Source organism: Manis pentadactyla, chromosome 1 (genome assembly GCF_030020395.1).
Source record: "Manis pentadactyla isolate mManPen7 chromosome 1, mManPen7.hap1, whole genome shotgun sequence".
Classification (NCBI taxonomy): domain Eukaryota; kingdom Metazoa; phylum Chordata; class Mammalia; order Pholidota; family Manidae; genus Manis; species Manis pentadactyla.
In genome coordinates this window covers 68,239,834-68,265,682 of record NC_080019.1, presented here as the reverse complement: position 1 = coordinate 68,265,682, position 25,849 = coordinate 68,239,834, and the positions used below count along the sequence as shown (strand labels likewise).

General features: G+C 36.7%; 2 protein-coding genes across 7 annotated transcripts in view; one reads left to right on the top strand and one right to left on the bottom strand.

Moving 5' to 3' along the window:
* Positions 1 to 3,296, top strand: part of PPP2R3A (protein phosphatase 2 regulatory subunit B''alpha) — a 270,561-nt gene extending 267,265 nt beyond the window's left edge. For all 6 annotated transcript variants that reach the window (XM_057498104.1, XM_057498095.1, XM_036877361.2 and 3 more), the window contains one exon: positions 767 to 3,296. In XM_057498104.1, the coding sequence (XP_057354087.1) occupies positions 767 to 890 (124 nt within the window). In that variant the 3' untranslated portion in view covers positions 891 to 3,296. The remainder of the gene's footprint in view (positions 1 to 766) is intronic.
* Positions 3,297 to 3,448: 152 nt separating this feature from the next.
* MSL2 (MSL complex subunit 2) overlaps positions 3,449 to 25,849 on the bottom strand; it is a 36,812-nt gene continuing 14,411 nt past the window's right edge. Inside the window, exon 2 of the mRNA XM_036877363.2 lies at positions 3,449 to 8,063. Coding sequence (XP_036733258.1) covers positions 6,472 to 8,063 — 1,592 coding nt within the window. The 3' untranslated portion in view covers positions 3,449 to 6,471. The remainder of the gene's footprint in view (positions 8,064 to 25,849) is intronic.

Genomic DNA, 25,849 nt, shown 5'->3' with positions numbered 1-25,849 from the left:
ATAACCCTTTTGATAAAGGGACTTAGGTCCAGAAGTTCCTGTGATTTTATGTTAGGGTAACAAAGCTAAACTGGTGATGTCAAATACTATTGACATTGCTAATTGATCATGTATATTTTAAAGGGCTCAGATGTAACCTTAGAATATTTGTCAACTTATAGTTCAAGCAGCCATCATTCCCATGACAAATTTCATCATTCCTAAGGGTGGGTGGCTAAGGCCACGCACAGGCCAAAACCTGGAGAATAGGGAACTTGGGACACCAATAACCTCTAAAGCAAAGAGAGCAGGGAGATTATGCCGTGGAATTCTACAAAGAATGGAAGGAAATCCATGAATGGGCTTTTAGTCTGCTATGTACGTACTTGCACGTCTAAATGTACTTCTTGAACCCATGGAATCTATAAAGCAGTTCGAGAGTTGAGAAAGTCCTCTACTTTGCTTTCATTGAAATGACTTCCATGCATTCATGTAAGGGCCCTCACACCTTCCCTAACCTAGCATTATCAGTAATGCTCTTGTTCCCACCAACACCCCTGGGAAAGCTTGATACAGCACATTTTCCACAAATTCTAACACAAACTTGGCTTTAAGGACAGGGAGAATGTTTTCTGCTCCACTGCATTCTCCTTCAGGGTGGCTCAATTGTTTGTAGCTGCCATTTACCAACTGACAGTACTTTTGCAAGCTGGTCTTCAGTCTAGATTGCCATATTGATGTCTACCAAAACATTAAAACTTTAAAAAAAAAATTTTTGTTCTTTCAGCTCCTTTGAAGATTATGACACAGAGGAGCCTGCCTCTCCCTCCGAGACTGGAAACAAAAGCAATAAAATAACCTCAAGCCTTTCAGAGAAATGTGGAATGCTTCAGTCAGTGGATGAAGAGTAGTTGCCAACATCTACATGAGATCTGTATTTGAAATGTTTTTTTCTTGTGAAGAGATGCTCTAGTATGCATACTGCTTTTTTAGTCTTTGATTTCTGCAAGCGTGTATCTGCACTAGAAACTTCAAAACGTTTTTAAGCAACGGGTCTGGATACACATACTCAATTTGGAAGACTCCACCAGTTAGCCGCAAACCTCTTAAGAGAGCTTTTCCTTGGACGCAAGTTTACTATATTCGCACCCTTCCAAAGTCTGTCAGTAAGCACTCTTCGCCCTGAATGTACCAAGGATCTCTTGGGGACAGTGCCAAACACAGCTCTCTGCACAAAAGCAGGAGCTGCTTCTCTTGTCCAGCATCCCTCAAGCCCCTCAGGGCTCCTATGGAGCCCAGAAGAAATCTTCACTTGCAGAAAATGAGTCAAAAAATTCTGGAACTTCAATAAGCAGTAAGGCCCTCCAGAACTGACTGGCCCCTGGTAATAAAAGCACTGCCGAAACATCTCAGAGACTTCTTTTAATTATATGTGTACTGGAGAGTTCAAGATCTTGAACGTACCTGGTTTAATATATCACAAGACCTGCCAAACTGCTAGTCACTTTACATCCTCAGGTATTATAACCACTGGGCCTTCCAACCTTGCTGGCAAGTTCTGAATAATCCCTCCCTATCCTGAGCTTTTATATAATCTGAAGAATTACAGAAGACGAGTACAGAATTTGACTCATACTTGAAAACAAAGTTTCCTTTAACTCATCCCACACTTGCAGAAAATTACTGAATGATTTATTAATCTCTAAATTAGCTGATGCTCCATTATATATATACTTCCTACCAAAAGCCTACTTGAAGACAAATGATATATGAAAAATTCCTACTAGACATACTTCTTTCATCACGTAACATTAGACTAGGCCTTATTAGTAAAGGCCTCAATATAAACATTATTCCTTTATGTTGAAAGAAACTGCTATTCAAATATCCTACCCACCTCAGTATTTATCACAAAAATGGAACAGTGATGATACCCATGAAAGCTATTTCATGTTCCCTATAGAATTATATTTTTCAGCAAGCCACAATGCAGCCAAGTACTTAATATCCTTGAAGATAAAATCTGAAAATGAACTATTCAAAGGAAGGAAATTTCTGATAGTTTGAGAAACCCCAAAGAAACTTTCTAACACCCATTTCTGTCAAATTCAACTTTTCCCCTGAATTTTTTAACTGAGTCCTGAATGTTGGAAGGGCTTCCCTTCCCACTCCATCTTGGTTCCCCCTTGCCGGTGTAAAGGCCAAAAATGCAATAATCAATTTTTGGGCTATTGTAGGCAAAAAGTGGAGAATAGCTGGTACACAAGAGTTAGCAATCCTTCCTCTCATTATCCTCCCAGTTTCCTGTTACTTTACCTTCATAATTGGAACTAATCTTCATTTAACTATTACAGAAAGTGATAACCACTAAAACTATAGCTCACAAAGAACTAAAAACTTAAAAAGAAAAATTTTTAGGAATCACTACACACAACAAGCTTAATATGCTGGGAAATTACTAGGGTTAAAAGAATTTATGTGGTATGTAAAATTTACCATCTATCGCATCCAAACTTTACCAGGAGAGAAAAACAATTGCATTTCGATAAAAATAACTTTTATGCTAATGATTTAAGAAGCCAGATATGGTTTTAAAGGTGTTACTATCCATAATGATCTAAACTATTTTTAAGACTCAGCAAAAAGTAAAAATAAAACTCAGTTTTCCAATATATATGTGATCTTTTTTTTCCTTTTTTACTATTTGGCTTTAATTTTTTACCTTATTTCTCCTTACTGAAGTCCTCTTGCTTTTACTTTGGTCAATATTTGGTTTCAAAGTTTAATTATTATAAAAGCAGTTACCAATATCATTCCATTTACGATAAAGCTATTTAATTTAGGTTACCCAAAGTATCACATTTTTAGACATAACGTGTTTCACTGTATTCTCAAGAATGGAATGCAAGAAATGTGAATTCTGAGAAACCAGAATATATTTGGCTTTCTGGTAAAGATCATGCTGACTATAATCATTACTGCCAAACTGGAAATTCCAAGTTTTTACAATATTAGGATCCTTAAATTGAGGATTATCATGACTTTAAAAATGCTATTCAATGAGAAATGAGTTTCACAGCATACCATTAATTGCCAAGGTAATCAAACTAATAAAATTCTGTGTATTTTCCCTGCATCTTATCTATGTCATTGCATACTGTTTAAAGTGTTTATAAAGCTATAAATTGATCAAATGAGAAGTCATTTGCTCAACTTTTGAAAATGTTAAGTGTGTTTGGGTGAAGAAGCCTGCATGATTTAACTTTTGTTTTTCCCTTTTTGCAAAACTAAATAAAAGACAAGTTGTCAAGTATGAATCATGTTCACCAAGATAATCACTACACATTTTTAATACACTTGCAATTTATTTTTATATTTAAAAGAGTTAACACTATAAACAAGCCTAAGTTTCAAAGAGAGTAACTCTTTGAACACCTGGGAAACTATAAAGAATGATCTGGAAAGTAACACCTCATACTGAAAAGTAATTTCCTCTAGAGAATAGGGAGGAGGACCAGGGTTTGGGAATGAAGGGATCACAGGGATTAAAGAGGATTTAACCTTATACTTTAATGTATTCTTTTAAAATAATGTGTATTTGATTGTTATTTGGGTACCTAAAACTTAATTTTTTAAAAAGGAGAAAAGTTAAAATACCATCAAAGAATTAGATTCCAATATTGAACTTTGAACTTAGTATTTTCTAAAACATTTTCTATTTATTATATGTAAGTTGGGAAAGGAAATTTTTCACGCATTGTAAAACTTTTCTTTAGCAAGGTCGCCACAGAGTTGTCTTAAGAACACTAAGAGCGGTGAAATGAAAGGAATTCTTTATCTTAGGACCATATTACACAGCTGCATGGAAATGTAGACTTACTAACGCTAAACAAAAAGATAAACTGTCAGCTCTAAAAGTTTAATCACGTATGGTAAAATATCATTTGATCATTTATGTGAATACGGAAGACTTCAAAAGAACAAGTGAAGACTGTCATATTAAATGCTATTACTGTTTTGGTGGTTTCAAAATCTGATGAAGTCAATCCAGTTACTTTGGTAAAAATTTCTCAATCATTCCTAGTCAGCTGTTGGTCAGCATCCCCAAATAACTCATGGTATAGTATAAAGAAAAACAATGTAAAAATCAAGGCACTGTAATCAATTACTCTTCCCAATACACATAATATAGGCCACTCCAAGCATACTTGCCCAAACTCCTCAGTATTCTACAACATAGAATTAGAAAACTAACATTTATTGATAGATTTAAAGTATAATACAGGTTTCCAAAAATGTGGCAGTGAGAATACCAGCATAAAAAAGAGAAACTTGTGCTAAAAACAACCTGAATTTATCATTGGCAATATTACAAAACAATCAAGGCCCTCACATACTAATAATTTCCACTTTGTCTATATTGCCAACCTCCCATGCATCAAAAAAAACAAAAACTAAGATCATCAAACCTGGGAAGCAATAAAGTACTTTATGAATTTTAAGATCATAATATTAGGAAAGTTTGGGAGATTTGCAAAATATATGCTAGTCATCCATGTGTACAATCTCATTTTTAGCCATTTTTGCAGCGATCATTAATGAATAAAGAACAGACTTACAAGTTTATAGCAGGGTATCTGGGTTCAACATAAAACCATTACAAATTTTGGCAAATACACGTTTCATAAGACACTCTAACAACATTTAGAGGAATTAAATAAAACTTCAAAACTTGGAAAGCAAATAAAGACAAGACAACTATGAAGCATTTTCCACCATTTACTCTTGTTATCAAAAATAGTTCAACTCTTCTTGCAAAACAAAAACAAAATAGTACATACTGGAGACATACATCACATTTTTCTTCCTATGGCTTTAGCCCACCCCCACCCCACCAAAAAGACCAAAAAAAAAAAAAAAAAAGCCCAACAACAACATAAACAATTCTACCTGACCACATTCACAGAAAATGACACCAGGATACACTACACAACAGAGGGAGGTGTCATCTGCTCTGTGTCCAAAGGTTTCTTCTCCATGTCTGTACTAGATGAGTAACCATCATTGAACATGCTGTGTGCCAAATCAAAACATTAACTTCAATATATGTCAGATCTCATGAGAGATGGTGAACATAGTAGAAATTGGAAAATTTCCAGCAGTATTTTTCTTTAAATAAGTACTGTCAAAGCAGCAACTCTTCTTTTAAATCAGAGGGTGATTTCTTTACAATCTAGTCAGTCCTTGTTTTATTTGGGCTGTGCTCTTTTAAGCAACTGACTAGATTTCCCTTCAACAGAATGTTTGTAACTCGTCTTCCCTGTAAAAAAACAAAGGGAAGAAGTGTGTTTCAACTAAAATGGTTTGTGCTTTACATGCAAAAGAGCATCCTTAAGAAAAAAATCCTCCTAGGTTCAAACCTACCTAAATGCACAGGCTTCAAAAGGCATTTTTATTAGACCTCTATAAAGAAACCTTCATAAAAAATAGCACCCTAAAAAAAAAAAAAGAAAAAGGAGCGTATTCAACATAAAGTCTATGGCAAACTACTAGAGGAAACAAAAATCAAAGTGGCCAATAGCAATACATATAATGCATAAATCCGTATAAGTCTGGAGGCATTATTCCAGACTTATTTTAAATAAATTCCAATTTCTAAAAACACTTTTACAATTTTTAAAAAATTCTGTCACAAACTAAATTCAATTACTTTCAGAATAAAACTGCTCTTCTCCATTTCACTTATCTTCTCCATTTCACTTATCTAAGATTTCGAATTTTTTTCCCTAGAAAGAAGTTAGACAACTAAAAAGGGGCTCAACTAGTTAAAAGTTTTGTAGCTAAACATCTGGGGTCTGAGGGAATTTCAGTTTGTTCACTTTTGAAAGACAGATTTCTTCAACATTCTAATGGGCAAATTTTCTTTCATAATACTGCTGATTTAAGAACTGCTACATACACCTGTAGCCGATTTTCATGATTAGAAATGGTATGTCAGCACAAAGGTTGAGCTGGACACATCAGCTTTTCAACAGGAGAAGCATCAATGGCATCTGAAGGCACCACTGAGTCTCCTGAACAAACCTAACAGCTACTTTTTCCACAAAAAAATTAGCACAATCTTTATGAACTGACTAGTACCACTTCCTTACAATTAATCATAAACTTTGATTGTGCACAAAGCATGACCATAAACAATGAGGTTAATGTTATTTTCCTTGCCAAAGTTCATTTTGTATAAATCAGTTGCATCAGGATTTGTTCTCAAACTATGAGGTTCTGTAAGAACTAAAGACATATAGTTGTAGGGTTACTCCTCCATTATATGCAAACTATTTCCCCGACACTAACACATATAACTTAGCAATGAAAACACTTGATACAAGTGATCTATATGCAGGAGCTCCGGCAAGTTATTAAACCAACAAAACCATAGCTGCCGTAAAACTGTAGCTATTTCCCTACCAGAGGTAGGTTTAAAGACCCACTAATTTAACAGTCGAATCTCATGTCTATAGCTTCATCCAAACTTTTATCATCATGTGTACTGGCAGCTAAAAACGTCGTTACTGGCGACCCTGTGACATTAATTACACTGGTGCTGGTACTAGCATTGCGAACAGCAATGCTGGTCACGTTAATGCCCAAAGTGAGCCTGGTCTGCTCCAAGGCCTTTTCTGGCACAGCAAATGCCTCCAACTTCTTCTCTCCATTGGCCATATAGGAGTTTTGGCAGCCACGACATATACAATCCAAGCAGGCTTTGCGGTTAGAGTAGCAAGGGCAGCGTTGGCCGCGGCATGTAAGAACACTTGGATTTTGAGTAGCTCGCCCACATTTACATCCTTTCTTTTCCTGGGGTTTTTTATACACAGTCTTGGTAGGACTTCCTGGCATAAAATGATGACTAGGAATCTTTTCCTTTACTGTCTTGTCTTTTTTAAGAATACCTGGCTTGGTTTTAGAGTGAGATTTCTTAGATCCATGTTCATGACTCTTTTTCATGCTTTTAGTTGATAAAAGTACAGTTTTGCTGATTTTAGGTGTTGTGCCTCCATTGGGAACAGTTGCTATAGGCTGAAGAGAAATTTTGCTCTCTCGTTTCACCGTCACAGGAGCAGATGCCCCAAGTGTCGGGCCTCGGATAATAGTAGAAATTGGAAGTGGCTGAACTTTCTCACTGTCACTTTCTGATCTGGACCGTTTTCTATTTAATTTTGCTACCTTCGGAGTTGCTGCTGTACATGATAATCCATGAAGTGCAGGGCTGGTAGACATAAAAACATTATGGCTAAGAGACTGGGAGGAAAGCTGCAGAAAAGGTCCGTTGGATACAGTGGCTTCCAAGTTGGGCTGCAAATTAGGGCAACAAACCTCTGTATTTGAAACAGTTTCTAAGCTGCGGAGTACTTCCTCAACACTCAGTAAGAGAGAGTCACCAGGTTTTATATCTTCACTGAAACTGCAGATATCAATGCCTGTGGAGCATAAGTCAGTGGCTACTGTGTCACAGACAGGTGGCAAGCCGTCAGACAGATCCTCAGTTTTTATGTCAACAGTGTTACATACATCAATCGTATTTGAATGTTCAGGTGAAGGAATATTTATCCCAAATCTATCTATTGAAAGCCCATTATAAGTAGGCAAACCATTGATAACAGAACTGCCAATAGCAATGCTGAGGGTGCCTTCAGATATTGGAGATAAACTAGCTTGAGGATCAGTTGTGGGTTCTGAGGTCGAAGGTAAAGGGGAATGTGTCAAACACAAAGTAAAGGATGAATCTGAGGGTTTTTCTGTCTCCTCACAGAACAATGATCCATCATTAAGCAAAGCTAAAATATCAGAGGAACAGTCGACTGCTTCTATTATATCCCGTGCCAATGTAGTCTGTGTTATATATTCACATAGTTTTTTGTAGCAGTTCACTAGGATGCTTAACTGCTTGTTTTCCTCAAACTGCTCATAGTCTTTGCACCAGCTACATGAAGGTTTCATCATCATTTTCTTGCCTTTACAAGTTTTGCAGACATAGTGCTGGCAGGTAGAGTTGGTGGGTGCAATAGGATCTTGTAGCAAATGTCCTAAGAGGGAAAAAGGAGGAAAGCAAAGATTTTAGTAAAATAAACTTAAGATTTCAATATCGAAGACAAGAATATAAATTATTAAAGCTGAAATGGATTAAACTCACCAGACCAGATAACCCAAAAAACATATCTTACAGGACACTTAAAAATATTCAATACAGCTCACTTCATTTCCATACCATATTCCCCATTCCTTTATCTCACACCAGAATCTTCCTCAATTCTGTTTCTCTGCCAAATAGTATGTTTTGGTCCACTTTCTTAATCCTCTTTGCCAAACAGTATAAAAAGGTGAAGATCAGTCACCACAAACTACGCGTAAAACCCTTGAGACTTCAACCTAATGCAATACGATAATGCTACAACATCATACTGTTCTGTGTTAAACACTGGGAAAAAGATGAGCAAGATACAGTCCCTCATCTTATAGTTTGAAGGCATTAATCGATCAGTAGAAAGGCATCTTCACAGAAAAAAGTATAATTTCAAAGCATTTTATTGTATTTATACTAATCATAAACTAATGAAATAAAAGATCAAAATGTAGGTATGATGAAAAAGAACTACATTCATTTATTAAAAGAAAGGGAGTACTACCAAACCCAAATTCTTCTCCTACAGAAAACCAAAATACAATGACAATGGGAAAAGAACTATGTGTAAATGTATTAAAAGAAAAAAGTAGGGAGCATAATACTGGGTTCAAATTCTTCTGACAGAATACACAATGACCATGGTTACAATTGACAAGTAGTCTAGGTACAGCAGTACGGTTTTAAAGTGAAAGTGGTCTGCTGACTTGATACAAATACCAAACTATAAATGACCTAAACATATGAGCCAAGATGGGGAAAGCAACTAAATCCAGTCCTCTCTCTACTCTTACTCCCCAAAGAAGCAACTGTTCCTTGGTTCCCAAATGAGAACAAATGGTTAGTAATTAACTCAAAGCAACACCCATTTTCTCACACATCACTTAAGACTTAGACATGGGAGATAAGGTAGTTCTCACTAAAACCAAGTGAAATCAATAATCCTCTCCCTTAAAAACAACTGTAAACCTGAAAATTTTTGACAAGTCATCTTCACAACCAAAGACAAACCATCTGAGAAGCACTTATATTTGAAAAACTGCTGTATTTCAGGTAAGGACAGTAGGAATCTGTAGTATTCTTCTCTGGGTCTGTCCAGTTCTCCCCTACCATCCAGACTCTACAAGTATTACCCTGTGAGAAACAGAAGCTGCTATGGTTGGAAAGGGTTCATTCCATCTCTATAGTAGGTGATGCGTAGGCCCAAAGACGTAATCATCGAAGTAACTTCTCAGACGCTGCCCAGTTGAGGAGGACAAACAGCTCACTCTTACTTGCCTGAGGTTGCATAAGCCCAGGTTAGACCGAGGCCTCAAACAAGATGGCAATTTTTCTTAAACTGAACCGTCAACAAAATGAAAGGCAACCTACTGTATGGGAGAATATACTTGCAAATGATATATCCATTAAGGGGCTAGTATCTAAAATTTATGAAGAATTCTTAAAACTCAATACCAAAAAAAACAACCTAATTATAAAAATGGGCAGAGGACCTGAAGAGACATTTTCCTAAAGGCTCATGAAAAGATGCCAACAGACACATGAGAAAATGCTCAACATCACTAATCAACAGGGAAATGCAAATTAAAACCACATGAGATACCACCTCACACCAGTCAGAATGGCTACTATCCAAAAGACAAGAAATAACGAGTGCTGGCAAGAATGTGGAGAAAAGGAAAGCCCTTTTACTGTCAGTGGGAATACACTGGTTTAGTCACCATGGAAAACAGTATAAAGATTCCTCAATATACTAAAAACAGAACTACCATACAACCCAGCAATTCCACTTCTGGGGAATTTACCTGAAGAAAACAAAAATCACTGATTTGAAAAGGTATGTGCACTTCTATGTTTACTGCCACGTTATTTACAACAACCAAGACATGGAAGCAACCCAAATGTCCATCAATAGACAAATGGATAAAGAATATTATTTGGCCATAAAAGGAAAATAAATCCTCCCATTTGCAACAGTATGGATGGAGCTAGAAGGTATTATGCTAAGTGAAGTAAGCCCGGTACGAAAAGACAAATACCATATGATTTCATTTATATGTGGAATCTAAACAAACACACACGCATGCACACACACACACACACAAAAACAGAAAAGATTGGTGGTCACCTTGGGGGAGGGGCTGGGAGGATGAAAACAGGTAAAGGGGACAAAGCACAAAATCTGCTATAATTTAGTCATAGGGATAAAAGTGCAGCATATAGAATATAGTCAATATTGTAGTATCTTTCTATGTTGACAGTAACTATACTCATTGGAGTAAGCATTTAATAATGTAGATAACTGTCAAATCACTATGCTGTACATCTGAAACGAATATAATGTGCTGTATAACAATTACACCTAAATAAAAACAATTTTTAATTTTTCTTGAGAATTCTCAATGGCTCTTTTTAAAGAAATCGACAGATTGATTCTAAAATTCTTATGTATGGAATCAGAGAGAACCTAGAACAGCCAAACCAATTTTGAAAAGAACAAAGTTGGAGGATTTGCACTACCAAATTTCAAAATCTTCAATAAAGCCATAGTATATCAAGACAGCATGGTAATGGCAAAAAGGATAGGCATATAAATCAATAGAACAGAGTCTAGAAAGAAATTCTTAGATTTATAATCATCTGATTTGTGTGACAAGAGTACCCAGATAATTCAACAGGAAACGAGAGTATTTTCAACACATTGTGGACAACTCAATATTCAAAGGCAAACAAAACACAAAGTTAGATCTTTTCCTCACAACATACACAAATATTAGCTCAAAATGGATCAGAGACACCTAAACGGAAGAGGTGAAATTCCAGAAGAAAACAAGAGAAAATCTTAAGTTTGGATTAGACAAAGTTAGATGTGACATCAAATGCATAATACACAGAAGGGAAAAAATACATAAAATGGACTTCATCAAAATGACAAATTTGTGCTTCAAAAGACACCATTAAGAAAATGAAGATAACCCACAGATTTGGAAAAAAAAAAAAATCTGCGAATCATTTATGTGATAAAGGGCTTCCAATTTGGTATTTTTAAAACTTCCTACAAATCAGTAAAAACTCAACTTAAAAAGGGAGCAAAACATTTGAAAACATTTCACTAAACAAAATATATGAATGTCTAATAAGAACATGAAAATATATTCAATATTTTTAATATTATTAAGGAATAATATATTCCTTAATATATTATTAAGGAAAGTAAAACCATGGCATACTGCTATGTAACTGGTGAGAATATGAAAGCGTAAACCACACCGGATTTGGTAATTTCTTAAAAAGTTAAACATACATTTACCATACCAACCAGCAATTCTACTCCTATAAACCTACTGAAAGAAATTAAAATAAATGTCCATATAAAGAGATGTATGGGAATATGCACAGAAGTATTATTCATAATAGACAAAAAGTCAAAAACAATCCAAACATCCACCAACTGTTGAATAGCTGTATGTTCATACAATGGAATACTGTTCAGCAATTAAAAGTACAAACTATTGGTACATGTTACAACATGATGAATTTCAAAGACATGCTACATGAAAGAAGCCAGACGTAAAAGAGTACATTATTATATTATCCCATTTACAAAAAATGTCTAGAAATGACAAGAAAGCAGAAATAGTGATTGCCTATGGCTGGCAGTGGAAACGGGGGTAACATAAATAAGCAGAGTGGACAAATGAAAATGTTCTAACAGCACATCATTGTAATGGTTGCACAACTCAAATTTAAACACACACACACACACACAACCTTAAGACAAGGCCCCCAGTAGTATGGAGTCCAGCCTTTTACCCCACACAGGAATTCCTTAGAGTACCCATCCTTGACTTAATCTAAGGAAGAGTACAGGGGATATAAATATAATATCCATTTATATGGATATGCATTTTAAAAGGATAAACTGTAAGGTTAAAAAAATATGTCATGTATTGGGAAGGACAGACTGAACAAAGTCAAGTAAACAGGAATGGAACTAGATTACTCTGGGTTTAACCTATTTGGTCACTTTTAATTTTCAAACCATGTAAATGTTTTACATAATTATATAACAAAACTAAAATTTTACAGTAAATCCCTAGAAATCAAAAGCAAAACAGATAACTGTAATTTTATAAAAAATTGACAGCATTACCATTCAGAGATTAAAAATGACTTCGTAACAGAAAACTGACACTACTCCATGCATTTGTTTTGTTTTTAGTAATCACACGGTCAGTGACAGTGTTATTTAATAGTTATTATAAAACTGTTGGTGGTCTATTGTGGAATGAAGTAAATGTTGATATCCTTGAGAATCTGGATTTTTTTTTAAAAGCAGGAGAAAGGAAGAAAATTTTAAGAAAAAGTTAAGTAAAAAAAATCCTGTAGTCCTGAATTTCAATTGATTTACTGTATGAACTCATGTTTTCATATTACATATATATGTATTTCCTAGGATTATACACTGAAAAGGCCAGGAAGCCAGGGACCAACCCCAGTAGCAATGAACTCCGATAATGATGCTGAAAAAAACAACTTCCTGTTCAAAGGAACCAGACTTCTTAGACAAATGGCTGATTCCAGATCTGACGTAAATTAGACAAGACGAATTTTGATTATCTTGTTATACCAAAAAAAGGAAACAGTCACAAGATTAGGATAATGTCACAAGGATGCAAGAGCAAGTCAGAAGAGATTCTCCCTGGCCAAACATGAGAAAATCTGAACATGCATAAATGCAATGGAATGAAGCACATCTAAATGTTCAAATCCCTTAAGTTCATTTTTAAAAAGAAAGAAAATCAGTTTCAGGATGTTAGTGGATCAGCTCAGTGTGAAAAGTGGTAAATAAATATTTATTCTGATTTAACTGAATATGAACTATACCACCAAATAACCTAATTCAGATATTAAATAAAAAATGATAAAATTTGAATGCCATCATTTTCATCCCTAATGATTTGCAAACTGTACAAGTTAAATGATAATTGAGGATCACTTCTTGCCATGTTCTACTGCGGATCTTTCTTGTCAATGAAAACCTCCCCTGACCTACCAAGCACCTTAAAGGACTAACATGCTACAACCTTGTACTCTCTTTTATGAGTTATTAGAAGAGTATGCCTAATATCTAGAACTGAAAATAGGCTCAGAACACATCAACAACTATCCCTTACTGATTCATGACTGCCGCCACTGAGTTCTTAAGAAACTCTGTTACCTGGCCTCCTATTACCTACTAGATTACCCAATCATTTCCTCAACACATTAATCTACCATTAAAGATGCCTATAGGCAAACATGTTTAATGCACTTGGCTAACTATCCAAACCCTTAAAAGTTTCCCAAAAGGTTCTTTTTACACCTCACAAAAAAAGCAGCTCCAATGATGTGAGAAACAAAGAAAAAGGTTCAGGAGTTTCTTAAAGCTGGTAAGTGTTCGTCATGTATCTCCTACATGTCTCTATGGAAGCTCCTCCCCCCAAATTAATGTCAAATAACACTTTTAAAAGTATGTTGTAAAAACACATCTTATCCTAGAAAATAAATGGATGGGCAATCTGAATCAAGGTGAAATGTGTCACTCACTGGTAGACTGTACTTAAAAACCGGGAAGCTTTCAGGGAAGAGGTTTAATCTATTTTAACTTAGATCATGTTCCAAACAGTTTCACACTTAAGTACAAAAACAGACTTGCTCAAAATCCACATCTTAAGACTAAAATTTTATAGTTCAGACAAAAAATTTTCTCACTGCATTGCCTTGAATACTTAACCTGCACTGCATCACAGGAATTACATAATATAAATCGGTAACCTAACAAACTTGACACTATATGCCATGTTGAAATAATATTATGTGATGCTATATTGACCCTAAAAAAAAAAGACTTCATTTTAACTCCTCACCTTAAAAAAGTTACCAGTTCCTTCTTTATTCTCCCACTTCTTAACTCTCCTATCTCCAAGTCATCCAATTTTTAAGACTTTGTTTTAGATTACCACAATGGTAACTGAGAATTTCTCAGAATACATACCTCTTGGTAAATAACCTCCATATATCTATCACCCAGATTCAATAGTCATCAAGATTATACCACATTTGCTTCATCTTACTCATCTTTTGTTCTTAAATATTTCAAAGCAAGTCCAAGACATCAATTTACCTCTATATACATCAGTATGAATCACTACAAAGTATTTTCTTATGTAACTGTTATGCCATTATCACGCCTAACAAAATAAACAATTTAAATAATTTTAAACAAGATTTAGATCGAGAACTTTTAAAGTCCTTTTAAAAAAGGGCTTTAATTCAGCTATCAAAAAAAAAACATTTTGACTGAGCCAAAATGGCAGCATGAGGAGGACGGCGGGAACCTCCTTCCAAAAACATATATATTTTTGAAAATAAAACAAATACAACTATCCCTAAAAGAGAGACCAGAAGATACAGGACAAAAGCCAGACTACATCCACACCTGCGAGAACCCAGCGTCTGGTGAACGGGGAAAGATACAAGCCGCGACCTGGCGGGACCCAAGTGCCCCTCACTCCAGCTCCCGGTGGAAGGAGTCAGGACAGGGAGGGAGAGGGAGCCCAGGGCTGCTAAACACCCAGGCCTAGCACCCAGAGTGCAGACACACAGTACGTTGGGTGCTGGACACTAGGGAAACAGGACAGTAAGACCTCTGAGCGGGTCCCCGCTGCTGGCGCCCTAAGACAAAGAAAAGCAAGTGCTTTCTGAAAGTCTTAAAGGGACAAGGACCCCACAGATGGACGGAAGCGTCCCAAAACACTTAGCCCAGCAGCTTGGAATCCCGGGGAACACCGGTCACCCTAACCCCCTGGGCAGCAGTTCTGAGACCCGTCATGGCAATTAACAGCCCCCCACCCGTTCCCCCACTGGAGCGGCCCACCATAGCAGAGCAGCAGCCTGAGGCTGGCCACGCCCACAGCAAGGGAGCTTCCTCCATAGCGGCCAGGCAAGAAACAGAGACCCAGTCTATGTGCAACTGCCCAACACAAGCCGCTAGGGGTCGCCATTGTCCCAGTAAAGAAAGGCCAGGAGCAAGTGGAAAGAAAGGGTCTTGGCTCTCCCAGCTGACAGATGAGTCAATAGCATACCACTGCATCTATCAACAGGAAAAGGCAAAAAACTTTGATCCAGACCAGGCTAACCCAGACATCTTCTACATCCTCTCCTGATAAGGAATCTGGAGAGATAGATTTAACCAATATTCCTGAAAAAGAATTCAAAACAAAAGTCATAACCATGCTGATGGATTTGCAGAGAAATATGCAAGAACTAAGGAGGGAGAATACAGAAATAAAACAATCTCTGGAAGGACTTCAAAGCAGAATGGACGAGATGCAAGAGACCATTAATGGACTAGAAATTAGAGAACAGGAACGCAGAGAAGCTGATGCAGAGAGAGAGAAAAGGATCCCCAGGAATGAAAGACTTTTAAGAGAACTGTGTGACCAATCCAAACGGAACAATATTCGCATCATAGGAGTACCAGAAGAAGAAGAGAGAAAAAGGGATAGAAAGTGTCTTTGAAGAAATAATCGCTTAAAACTTCCCCAAACTAGGGCAGAAAATGGCCTCTCAGACCACAGAAACACACAGAACTCCCATGACAAAGGGACCCAAGGAGGGCAACACCAAGACACATAATAATTAAAATGGCAAAGATCAAGGACAAGGAGAGAGTACTAAAGGCAGCCAGAGAGAAAAAAAAGGTCACCTATAAAGGAAAACCCATCAGGCTATCATCAAACTTCTCAACAGAAACCTTACAGGCCAGAAGAGAATGGCATGATATATTCAATGCAATCAAACAGAAGGGCCTTGAACCAAGAATACTGTATCCAGTACGATTATCATTCAAATATGAGGAGGGATTAAACAATTATCAGACAAACAAAAGTTGAGGGAATTTGCCTCCCACAAACCACCTCTGCAGGGTATCTTAGAGGGACTGCTCTAGATGGGAACACTCCTAAAAAGAGCACAAAATAAAACACCCAACATACGAAGAATGGAGGAGGAGGAATAAGAAGGGAGAGAAATAAAGAATCATCAGACAGTGTTTATAATAACTCCATAAGCGAGTGAAGTTAGACAGTAAGATAGTAAAGGAGCTAACCTTGAACCTTTGGTAATGACAAACTTAAAGCCTGCAATGGCAATAACTACATACCTTTCAATAATCACCCTAAATGTAAATGGACTGAATGCACCAATCAAAAGACACAGAGTAATAGAATGGATAAAAAAGCAAGACCCATCTATATGCTGCCTAGAAGAGACTCACCTTAAACCCAAAGACATGCACAGACTAAAAGTCAAGGGATGGAGAAAGATATTTCATGCAAACAATAGGGAGAAAAAAGCAGGTGTTGCATGCAATACTAGTATAGACAAAATAGACTTCAAAACAAAGAAAGTAACAAGAGATAGAGAAGGACATTACATAATGATAAAGGGCTCAGTCCAACAACAGGATATAACCATTATAAATATATATGCACCCAACACAGGAGCACCAACATATGTGAAACAAATACTAACAGAATTAAAGGAGGAAATACAATGCAATGTACTCATTTCGGGAGACTTTAACACACCACTCACTCCAAAGGACAGATCCACCAGACAGAAAATAAGACACAGAGGCACTGAACAACACAGTACAACAGATGGACCTAATAGAAATCTATAGAAGTCTACATACAAAAGCAACAGGATACACATTCTTCTCAAGTGCACATGGAACATTCTCCAGAAGAGATCACATACTAGGTCACAAAAAGAGCCTCGGTAAACTCTAAAAGATTGAAATCGTACCAACCAACTTTTCAGACCACAAAGGTATAAAACTAGAAATAAATTGTACAAAGAAAGCAAAAAGGCTCACAAACACATGGAGGCTTAACAACATGCTCCTAAATAATCAATGGATCAACGACCAAATTAAAATGGTGCTCCAGCAATATATGTAAACAAATGACAACAACAACACAACACCCCAACTACTGTGGGACGCAGTGTAAGCAGTCTTAAGAGGAAAGTACATAGCAACCCAGGCATATTTAAAGAAGGAAGAACAATCCCAAATGAATAGTCTAATATCACAATTATCAAAACTGGAAAATGAAGAACAAATGAGGCCTAAGGTCAGCAGAAGGAGGAACATAATAAACATCAGAGAAGAAATAAATAAAATTGAGAACACTAAAACAATACAAAAAAAATCAATGAAACCAAGAGCTGGTTCTTCAAGAGAATAAACAAAATAGATAAGCCTCTAGCCAGACTTATTAAGAGAAAAAGAGAATCAAAACACATCAACAGAATGAGAAACGAGAAAGAAAAAATCATGACGGACCCCCAGAAATACAAAGAATTATTAGAGAATACTATGATAACCTATATGCTAATAAGCTGGAAAACATAGGAGAAATGGACAACTTCCTAGAAAAATACAACCTTCCAAGATTGACCCAGAAAGAAACAGAAAATCTAAACAGACCAATTACCAGCAATAAAATGGAAGCGGTAATCAAAAAACTACCCAAGACAAAACCCCCAGACCAGATGGATTTACCTCGGAATTTTATCAGACATACAGAGAAGATATAATTCCCATTCCCCTTAAAGTTTTCCAAAAAATAGAAGAGGAGGGAATACTCCCAAACTCATTCTAAGAGGCCAACATCACCCTAATACCAAAACCAGGCAAAGACCCCACCAAAAAAGAAAACTACAGACCTATATCCCTCATGAATGTAGATGCAAAAATGCTCAACAAAATATTAGCAAACCGAATTCAAAAATACATCAAAAGACTCATACACCATGACCAAGTGAGATTCATCCCAGGGACGCAAGGATGGTACAACATTCGAAAATCCATCAACATCATCCACCACAACAATAAAAAGAAGGACAAAAACCACATCATCACCTCCATAGATGTTGAAGAAGCATTCGACAAAATTTAACATCCATTCATGATAAAACTTCTCAACAAAATGGGTATAGACAGCAAGTACCTCAACATAATAAAGGCCATATATGATAAACCCACAGCTAACATCATACTGAACGAGAGGCTGAAAGCTTTTCCTCTGAGATCAGGAACAAGACAGGGATGCCTACTCTCCCCACTGTTATTCAACATAGTACTGGACGCCCTAGCCACAGCAATTAGACAAAACAAAGAAATACAAGGAATCCAGATCGGTAAAGAAGAACTTAAAACTGTCACTATTTGCAGATGACATGATATTGTACATAAAAAACCCTGAAGACTCCACTGAAACTACTAGAGCTAATATCGGAATTCAGCAAAGTTGCAGGATACAAAATTAACATACAGACATCTGTGGCTTTCCTATACACTAACAATAAACTAATAGAAAGAGAAATCAGGAAGACAGTTCCATTCACAATAGCATCAAAAAGAATAAAATGCCTAGGAATAAACCTAACCAAGGAAGTGAAAGACCTATACCCTGAAAACTATAAGACACTCTTAAGAGAAATTAAAGAGGACACTTAACAAATGGAAACTCATCCCATGCTCCTGGATAGGAAGAATTAATATCGTCAAAATGGCCATCCTGCCCAAAGCAATATACAGATTCGATGCAATCCCTATCAAACTACCAACAGCATTCTTCAATGAACTGGAACAAATAGTTCAAAAATTCATATGGAAACACCAAAAACCCCGAACAGCTAAAGCAATACTGAGAAGGAAGAATAAAGTTGGGGGAATCTCACTCCCCAACTTCAAGCTCTACTACAAAGCCACAGTAATCAAGACAATTTGGTACTGGCACAAGAACAGAGCCACAGACCAATGGAACAGACTAGAGACTCCAAACATTAACCCAAACATATATGATCAATTAATATTCAATAAAGGAGCCATGGACATACAATGGGGAAATTACAGTCTCTTCAACAGATGGTGCTGAGAAAACTGGACAGCTACATGAAAGAGAATGAAACTGGATCACTGTCTAACCCCATACACAAAAGTAAATTCGAAATGGATCAAAGACCTGAATGTAAGTCATGAAACCATAAAACTCTTAGACATAAACATGAGTGACCTCTTCTTGAACATATCTCCCCAGGCAAGGGAAACAAAAGCAAAAATGAACAAGTGGGACTATATCAAGCTGAAAAGCTTCTGTACAGCAAAGGACACCATCAATGCAACAGAAAGGTACCCTACAGTATGGGAGAATATATTCATAAATGACAGATCCAACAAAAGGTTGACATCCAAAATACATAAAGAGTTCACGCACCTCAACAAACAAAAAGCAAATAATCCAATTAAAAAATGGGCAGAGGAGCTGAACAGACCGTTCTCCAAAGAAGAAAATTCAGATAGCCAACAGACACATGAAAAGATGCTCCACATTGCTAGTCATCAGAGAAATGCAAATTAAAACCACAATGAGATATCACCTCACACCAGTAAGGATCGCCACCATCCAAAAGACAAACAACAACAAATGTAGATTGTGGAGAAAGGGGAACCCTCCTACACTGCTGGTGGGAATGTAAATTAGTTCAACCATTGTGGAAAGCAATATGGAGGTTCCTCAAAAAGCTCAAAATAGAAATACCATTTGACCCAGGAATTCCACTTCTAGGAATTTACCCTAAGAATATAGCAGCCCAGTTTGAAAAAGACAGATGCACCCCTATGTTTATCTCAGCACTGTTTACAATAGCCAAGAAATGGAAGCAACCTAAGCATCCATCAGTCGATGAATGGATAAAGAAGATGTGGTACACATACACAATGGAATATTATTCAGCCGTAAGAAGAAAACAAATCCTACCATTTGCACCAACATGGATGGAGCTAGAGGGTATTATGCTCAGTAAAATAAGCCAGGCAGAGAAAGACAAGTACCAAATGATTGCACTCATCTGTGGAGTATAAGAACAAAGAAAAAGCTGAAGGAACAAAACAGCAGCAGAATCACAGAACCCAAGAAAGGACTAACAGTTACCAAAGGGAAAAAGGGCCTAGGGAGGATGGGTGGGAAGAGAAGGATAAGGTGGAGGGGTGGGGGAGAAAGGGGGGATAACTATTAGCATTTATAATGTTGGGGGAGGCACGGGGAGGGATGTGCGACACAGAGAAGACAAGTAGTGACTCTACAGCATCTTACTATGCTGATGGACAGTGACTGTAATGGGGTTTGTGGGGAGGACTTGGTGTAGTGGGGAGCCTAGTGAACATGGTATTCCTTAGGTAATTGTAGATTGATGATACCAAAATGAAAAAAATAAATGTGTGAGTCTGATCTTAGGCAGCAGCTAAGGGAGAGACCTTTAATTTACACAATACAATAAAAACGAAGGCAGAAACACTATCAATGAATGATGGAGGGAAGAGAAGGTATTAAATAAATACCAAGATCTCTGTTTATCATGTTTAAGGTATTCCTTTTTTTGTTCCATCCCAAAATGTGTCTTAATGATGAATTTTGCATGTCTCGCACTAAACAAAATTAATCATTTTCTTTCATTATACTATACATGATTTTACCTTTCTACATGTACCTGGACATTTCTCATAAACATGAAAAACTTGTAAATGCTGAATCCTTGTAAGGTTAGCAAACCTGTTACAAATCAAAGAAATTTAAAAATCCATTGGTGGTTTAGGTTCCTAAGTCAGGTTCCTGAAGCACTCAAACTCTTGGGAGGGAAGTTAGTGTTCTCTAGTTTATGAGGGTGCTCTTAGGACCTACCACTTGTAGAGAAAGAAAGAAAGGGGCTGAGGAAGACCAAATTAGGCTGCGATGTAACAATAAGGGACTCAAAGACTGCACAGGAAGCTCTGAAAGTAGGATGACTACAGGATTGTCCCATGCTGGGGCTGGGAAGCCAGGTCTTTAATGGACTAGTCTTTGCAGCAGGTATTCCAGAAAGGGGATGTGAGCTTGGGGGAGTGACTCTCTTCAACCAAGAACAATTCTCAGGGAGGTGTGACAACCCCAGTAACAGTCCCGACAACTAAGGGAATGAAGTCCTTCAGTCCTGACGTGAAGATGTGTGTAGTGTATGCATTAATACATGGCAATCACTATAATAGGTAATTCCGTAACTGTTCAAATCTGATAAATTTTGAGTAAAAAATGTAATAAAAAATGATGTGCCTTCTAATAGTGACTTAGCCCTCTTTTCTTACAGCTATAAAATGATTAAATATCTGGGTTCCTCCCAGCCCTAAAATTTGATGATTCTAGGGTTTTATGGCAACATTTATAGTGTGTCAAAAGTCTTGCATTGGGATATTAATTATATTTAAAGCTCTATTCTGTATGCTGAAATTTTCTATTAAAGTTACAAAAAAGAAGTTTGCATATTTCCACTTGCCCCATTTTTTTCATGCTTTCAAATTTACCAAAAGCCTTACGTATTTAAATATTCTCCCTCTCTCCCCACCTCCCATCTCACCTATACCCACTCCCAACACACACACACACACACACACACACACACACACACACACACACACACACTTTTCTTTTTCCCTCTAATATAAACAACTTCTCCATTGCTCTGGCTCCATTCCTCCTCTCCAGTTTCCCAACTAACTTTATTCATACCTTCTCTCACTTCTATCTTCAAACTTCCTTCCCTTTAGCAACTTCCCCTCCAGTTATTCATCCACTAAAGTACTTCCCTAGAATCTTCTAATGGAAGGCAAAAAATGCTAATCCCAAACTAATGGGCATTTCTGGTTGATCATTATTCCTTGAAATGCTCTTCTCTTTCCTCCCCTGTCTCCTAATAAATTTATGACATATGAATCATAAAATAGAGTTGGGAGTGACACTGGAAATTTTACATCCTCTTTCTTCTGTCCCCTCCATAATTTCAGTATTCCTAATGTTTCTGTACTAGGATCTACCTTTCTTACTCCATTACAGTATTTCTTTGTAATCTTTACTGGGTCATAGACTCCTTTGAGAATGATGATAGACATTTGCACAAACTATTGCACAGACTCTCATGGCAATCATGAACCTTTTCCCCTTTTGAAGCAGAGATATGACACTACCCCAAGTTAAAAACTGCTCTACACACGCCTCCAAAGCGACTTGCCCATAAAGCTAATTTAATAACTATTTATAAACTGGTGACTTCCAAATCTTTACCTCTAGCTCATATCTTCCTTGAGCTGAGACCCAAGTATCTAACAGCCTATAGGAGTTTCATCTCTCTTTTGATAACCCAGACAACTCAAACTCCCCTAAACCCCCACCTAAAAACCTGTTCTTCCTCCTGCATCCCTTATTCTCTTGGATGCTCAAATCACAATTTGCCCAGAAATTAAACAAGATACCTTGATACCATCCAGACTCTTTACCAGTATTCCACATCCAGTCTCCAGAGTCTCATGGCATATAGCTTCTAAATCTGCCAATACCACCCTACAGGTTTTATTCCCATGACTACTCACTCCCACCTTAGATGATCCCTCATCATGTCTCACCCCTGAATACTACAAGAGTTTTTTCTAGCTTATTATCCTGCCTCAACTTCACCTGCTCCAATCAGGCCATCTTTCACAGCACCACCAAATGATATTCCTAAAACACAAGTTTGTGTCTTTATTTCAAAACCCTTCATAAAGGCACAAAAACTGTCACACACAGCAAAAAACGAAAACCCTTTAAGCAGCCTTTAAAATCCAAGTCTTTACCAAAATAAAAAAATTAAAAAAAAAAAATCCAAGTCTTGGGAATGACATATAAGGCCTTTCAGAACCTGGCCCACCCTGCCCTCCTCCAAAATTCCGTACCATTATAAAAGCCTTCTTCACAAACTCCATACTCCATTCTCACCTACCTATGGCCATTTCAAACAAGCAATGCTTACTCATTCTTCTGGGATTTGCTCTTCCTAGAATGTCCTCCTTCCTTCCTTGCATGAGAAACTATTCTTTGAGAATCAACTCAAACATGACCTCCAAGAGGAAGCCTTAATTCCTGCCCCTTAGTTTATCCAAAAAGCACTTTGCACATTCTCCTATTATAGCATTTGTCACATTGTCACCGTTCACTGGATCTCACTCAAGCCAGAAACTTATTTTCTCTTTATCTTTAAACAGTCTTGGCAAATAAGCCAGTACCTAATGTACAATGAATGAATCATAAAATGCACATTAGAGATGGAAATGACCTTGGAAATCAACTTGTTCCATGGCCTCATTTGAATCAAGATGGACTTTCATAAGACTCTACAGCTAGTTACTGGCAATGAGAAACGTAAGTCTACTGATTCCTAGCCTAGTATTCTATTTAACCAGCACCATTATTCCTATATCAAGCCCATGAAATCCACTGAGACAATTGCAGCTTCTTTCCACTTATAAAAAGAATGATTACTGAATTTGGGCCATAGCAGAATAATTAACCAAAAGATGTAAAACCTTTTGGAGGAAAGAAGAAACAGGAACAGGTCCTAGCAATAATGGATAGTGAGTGGGACAGAGTGAAAGGAAAGAGGGGACAGATGCTCAAAAATTAGTTCTGTGAAACTATTGTCAGGAAATCTTTGCTGCACAGAAACTGGAGCTGCAAGAGTCCCACCTGGATTCTCTACACACCAGCTTTGATTTTTAAAGTTAATCTTAAATGTTTCGAGTGAACATATATGCTATGAAGTATTGTAGTACCTTTTCTATAAAGAGATTCCAAAAAAAACAGCTCACTCTACATACCCGTCGAAGAATTTACAACATCAGATATCTTAACTAAAGACTGTGTGTATATACTAAATGTGTATATATGTATAATGTATACTTACAAAATAAGTAGATATGTACATATTAAACTCATGATTAGGATTAACTGGTTTTCTAAGTTATGTCACTTTAGATAGCATTACTATTCATCTATAAAACTGAGACATTTTTCTAGTAGTAGCAATAAATTGATACTGATCAACCCGAATACATGCACACACCCTATTCTTCTGGTGTGAGAACTATATGAATCTCATAATGCATTTAGCCTAGATTCATTCTCCAACAGCAGTATCAAGGCACATGTGGAGTAAGAGAACATACTTTTCTTCTGATGTGCAAAATCTGATATAGGGCCTGAATAATAATGCTTCCATAATCCAATCCATTGATCTAAATATCCCCCTTCTCCACCTTTTCCAAATAAATAATTGTTTAGGCCATCTTCAATTTAAGAAAACATTTCTCTTTCCTCAATCACTTAAGCAAGTAATTTTTGGGGCCCAGCTATATGTCAAGCACTGTGCTTGAACCTGCCACTCCCATTTAACAAGGGATTCTCAGACCTTTTTTACATGTCTGAATTATAACACCAAAATTATACCCCAAAATTAAAGATGTAAAATGTTTTCAAACAATAACTAGCAAGACATCTCCTAGATACATATACACATGGAATAATCTCTGGATTCAGCTAACAAAAATGATTAACACTCTAAAAACATAAGTATCACTTACCAAGTGGGCATAAGTGAATTGTTTTGGACAACTAAAACTGTTTTCTTAAAGCTTGCTTTCAGTCTTGCAAAACTGTGCCCAGTATCATTTTCTGCAGCCATATGTTGAAAAGCAAACCTCTTAAAAATATTCTCATTAGGCAAAACGCAAGAGTATGAGTGTTACTATAAAGAATAACATGCTCAAGTCAAAATGATTTGAGATCAGAAAATCACCTTCTCAAGAAGACAGTACCAAATATGCATCTTAATTAAAAGAAAAAAAGGAATGTGACAGATATGCATTAGTTATGAAAAATGGTAATACAGAATAGAGTATTTTGACCACTTGACCAAGTAATTATGTTAAAGGTCATTACATCACTTTAAGTAACTAAGTACTACTATTCTGAGAGACCAGTGATAGGTAAGTATGTATGTCAGAGTAATGGAAGAATGAAAAAAAAAAAAAAAGACATGAAATCTTTGTTACCCATTTGGGAAAAGGAATACAACTGGTTTGCTGAGACATGAAAATCAACTGTTAAACACTGCAACTTCAGAAGTACAAATGTTTACTCAGAGTCAAGTTGTTCATTGAACATCTGAATGGTTTAACTTTAGAGTTTCTTTAGCTCGCTCTTATGTCTTTGCTTAACCTACAACTGTGGAAAATACTTCCTGATACCCCTGGTGATGTCAATGATTTACATAAGGTGAACTTCACCAGTCAACTACCATTATAAACTAAAAAGATACTCACTCACCACAGATAATTAAATGTATGACATATAACCTTTCAGACCTACAACATATTCATAAACTCAAGTCATGTCTCATTTCATATTCTAGTAATAATTTAAAAAGAATGCCAAACATCATTTATCGTAATAATTACACAGGGGAGACTTGTATAGTGCTTTGTTGGTTACAGGGCACTCTTGTAATATTCCATTATTTTCATATTTTAGCAAAGCAAGCATGGTCTCTCATTAAAATTATTACCAATAAGTTAATGCAGGCTGGTCAATTAAGCACAATTAAGTTGATTCATTGCTGAGCAACCAAACAGTAATCAAATATATCAATACAAATCTGGATCTGAAGTTCCCAAAGTAGTGTTCCTTTGAACCGGAAGGCATGAACAGGTTTCTTTTAATATCCTCTTGGAGAGTC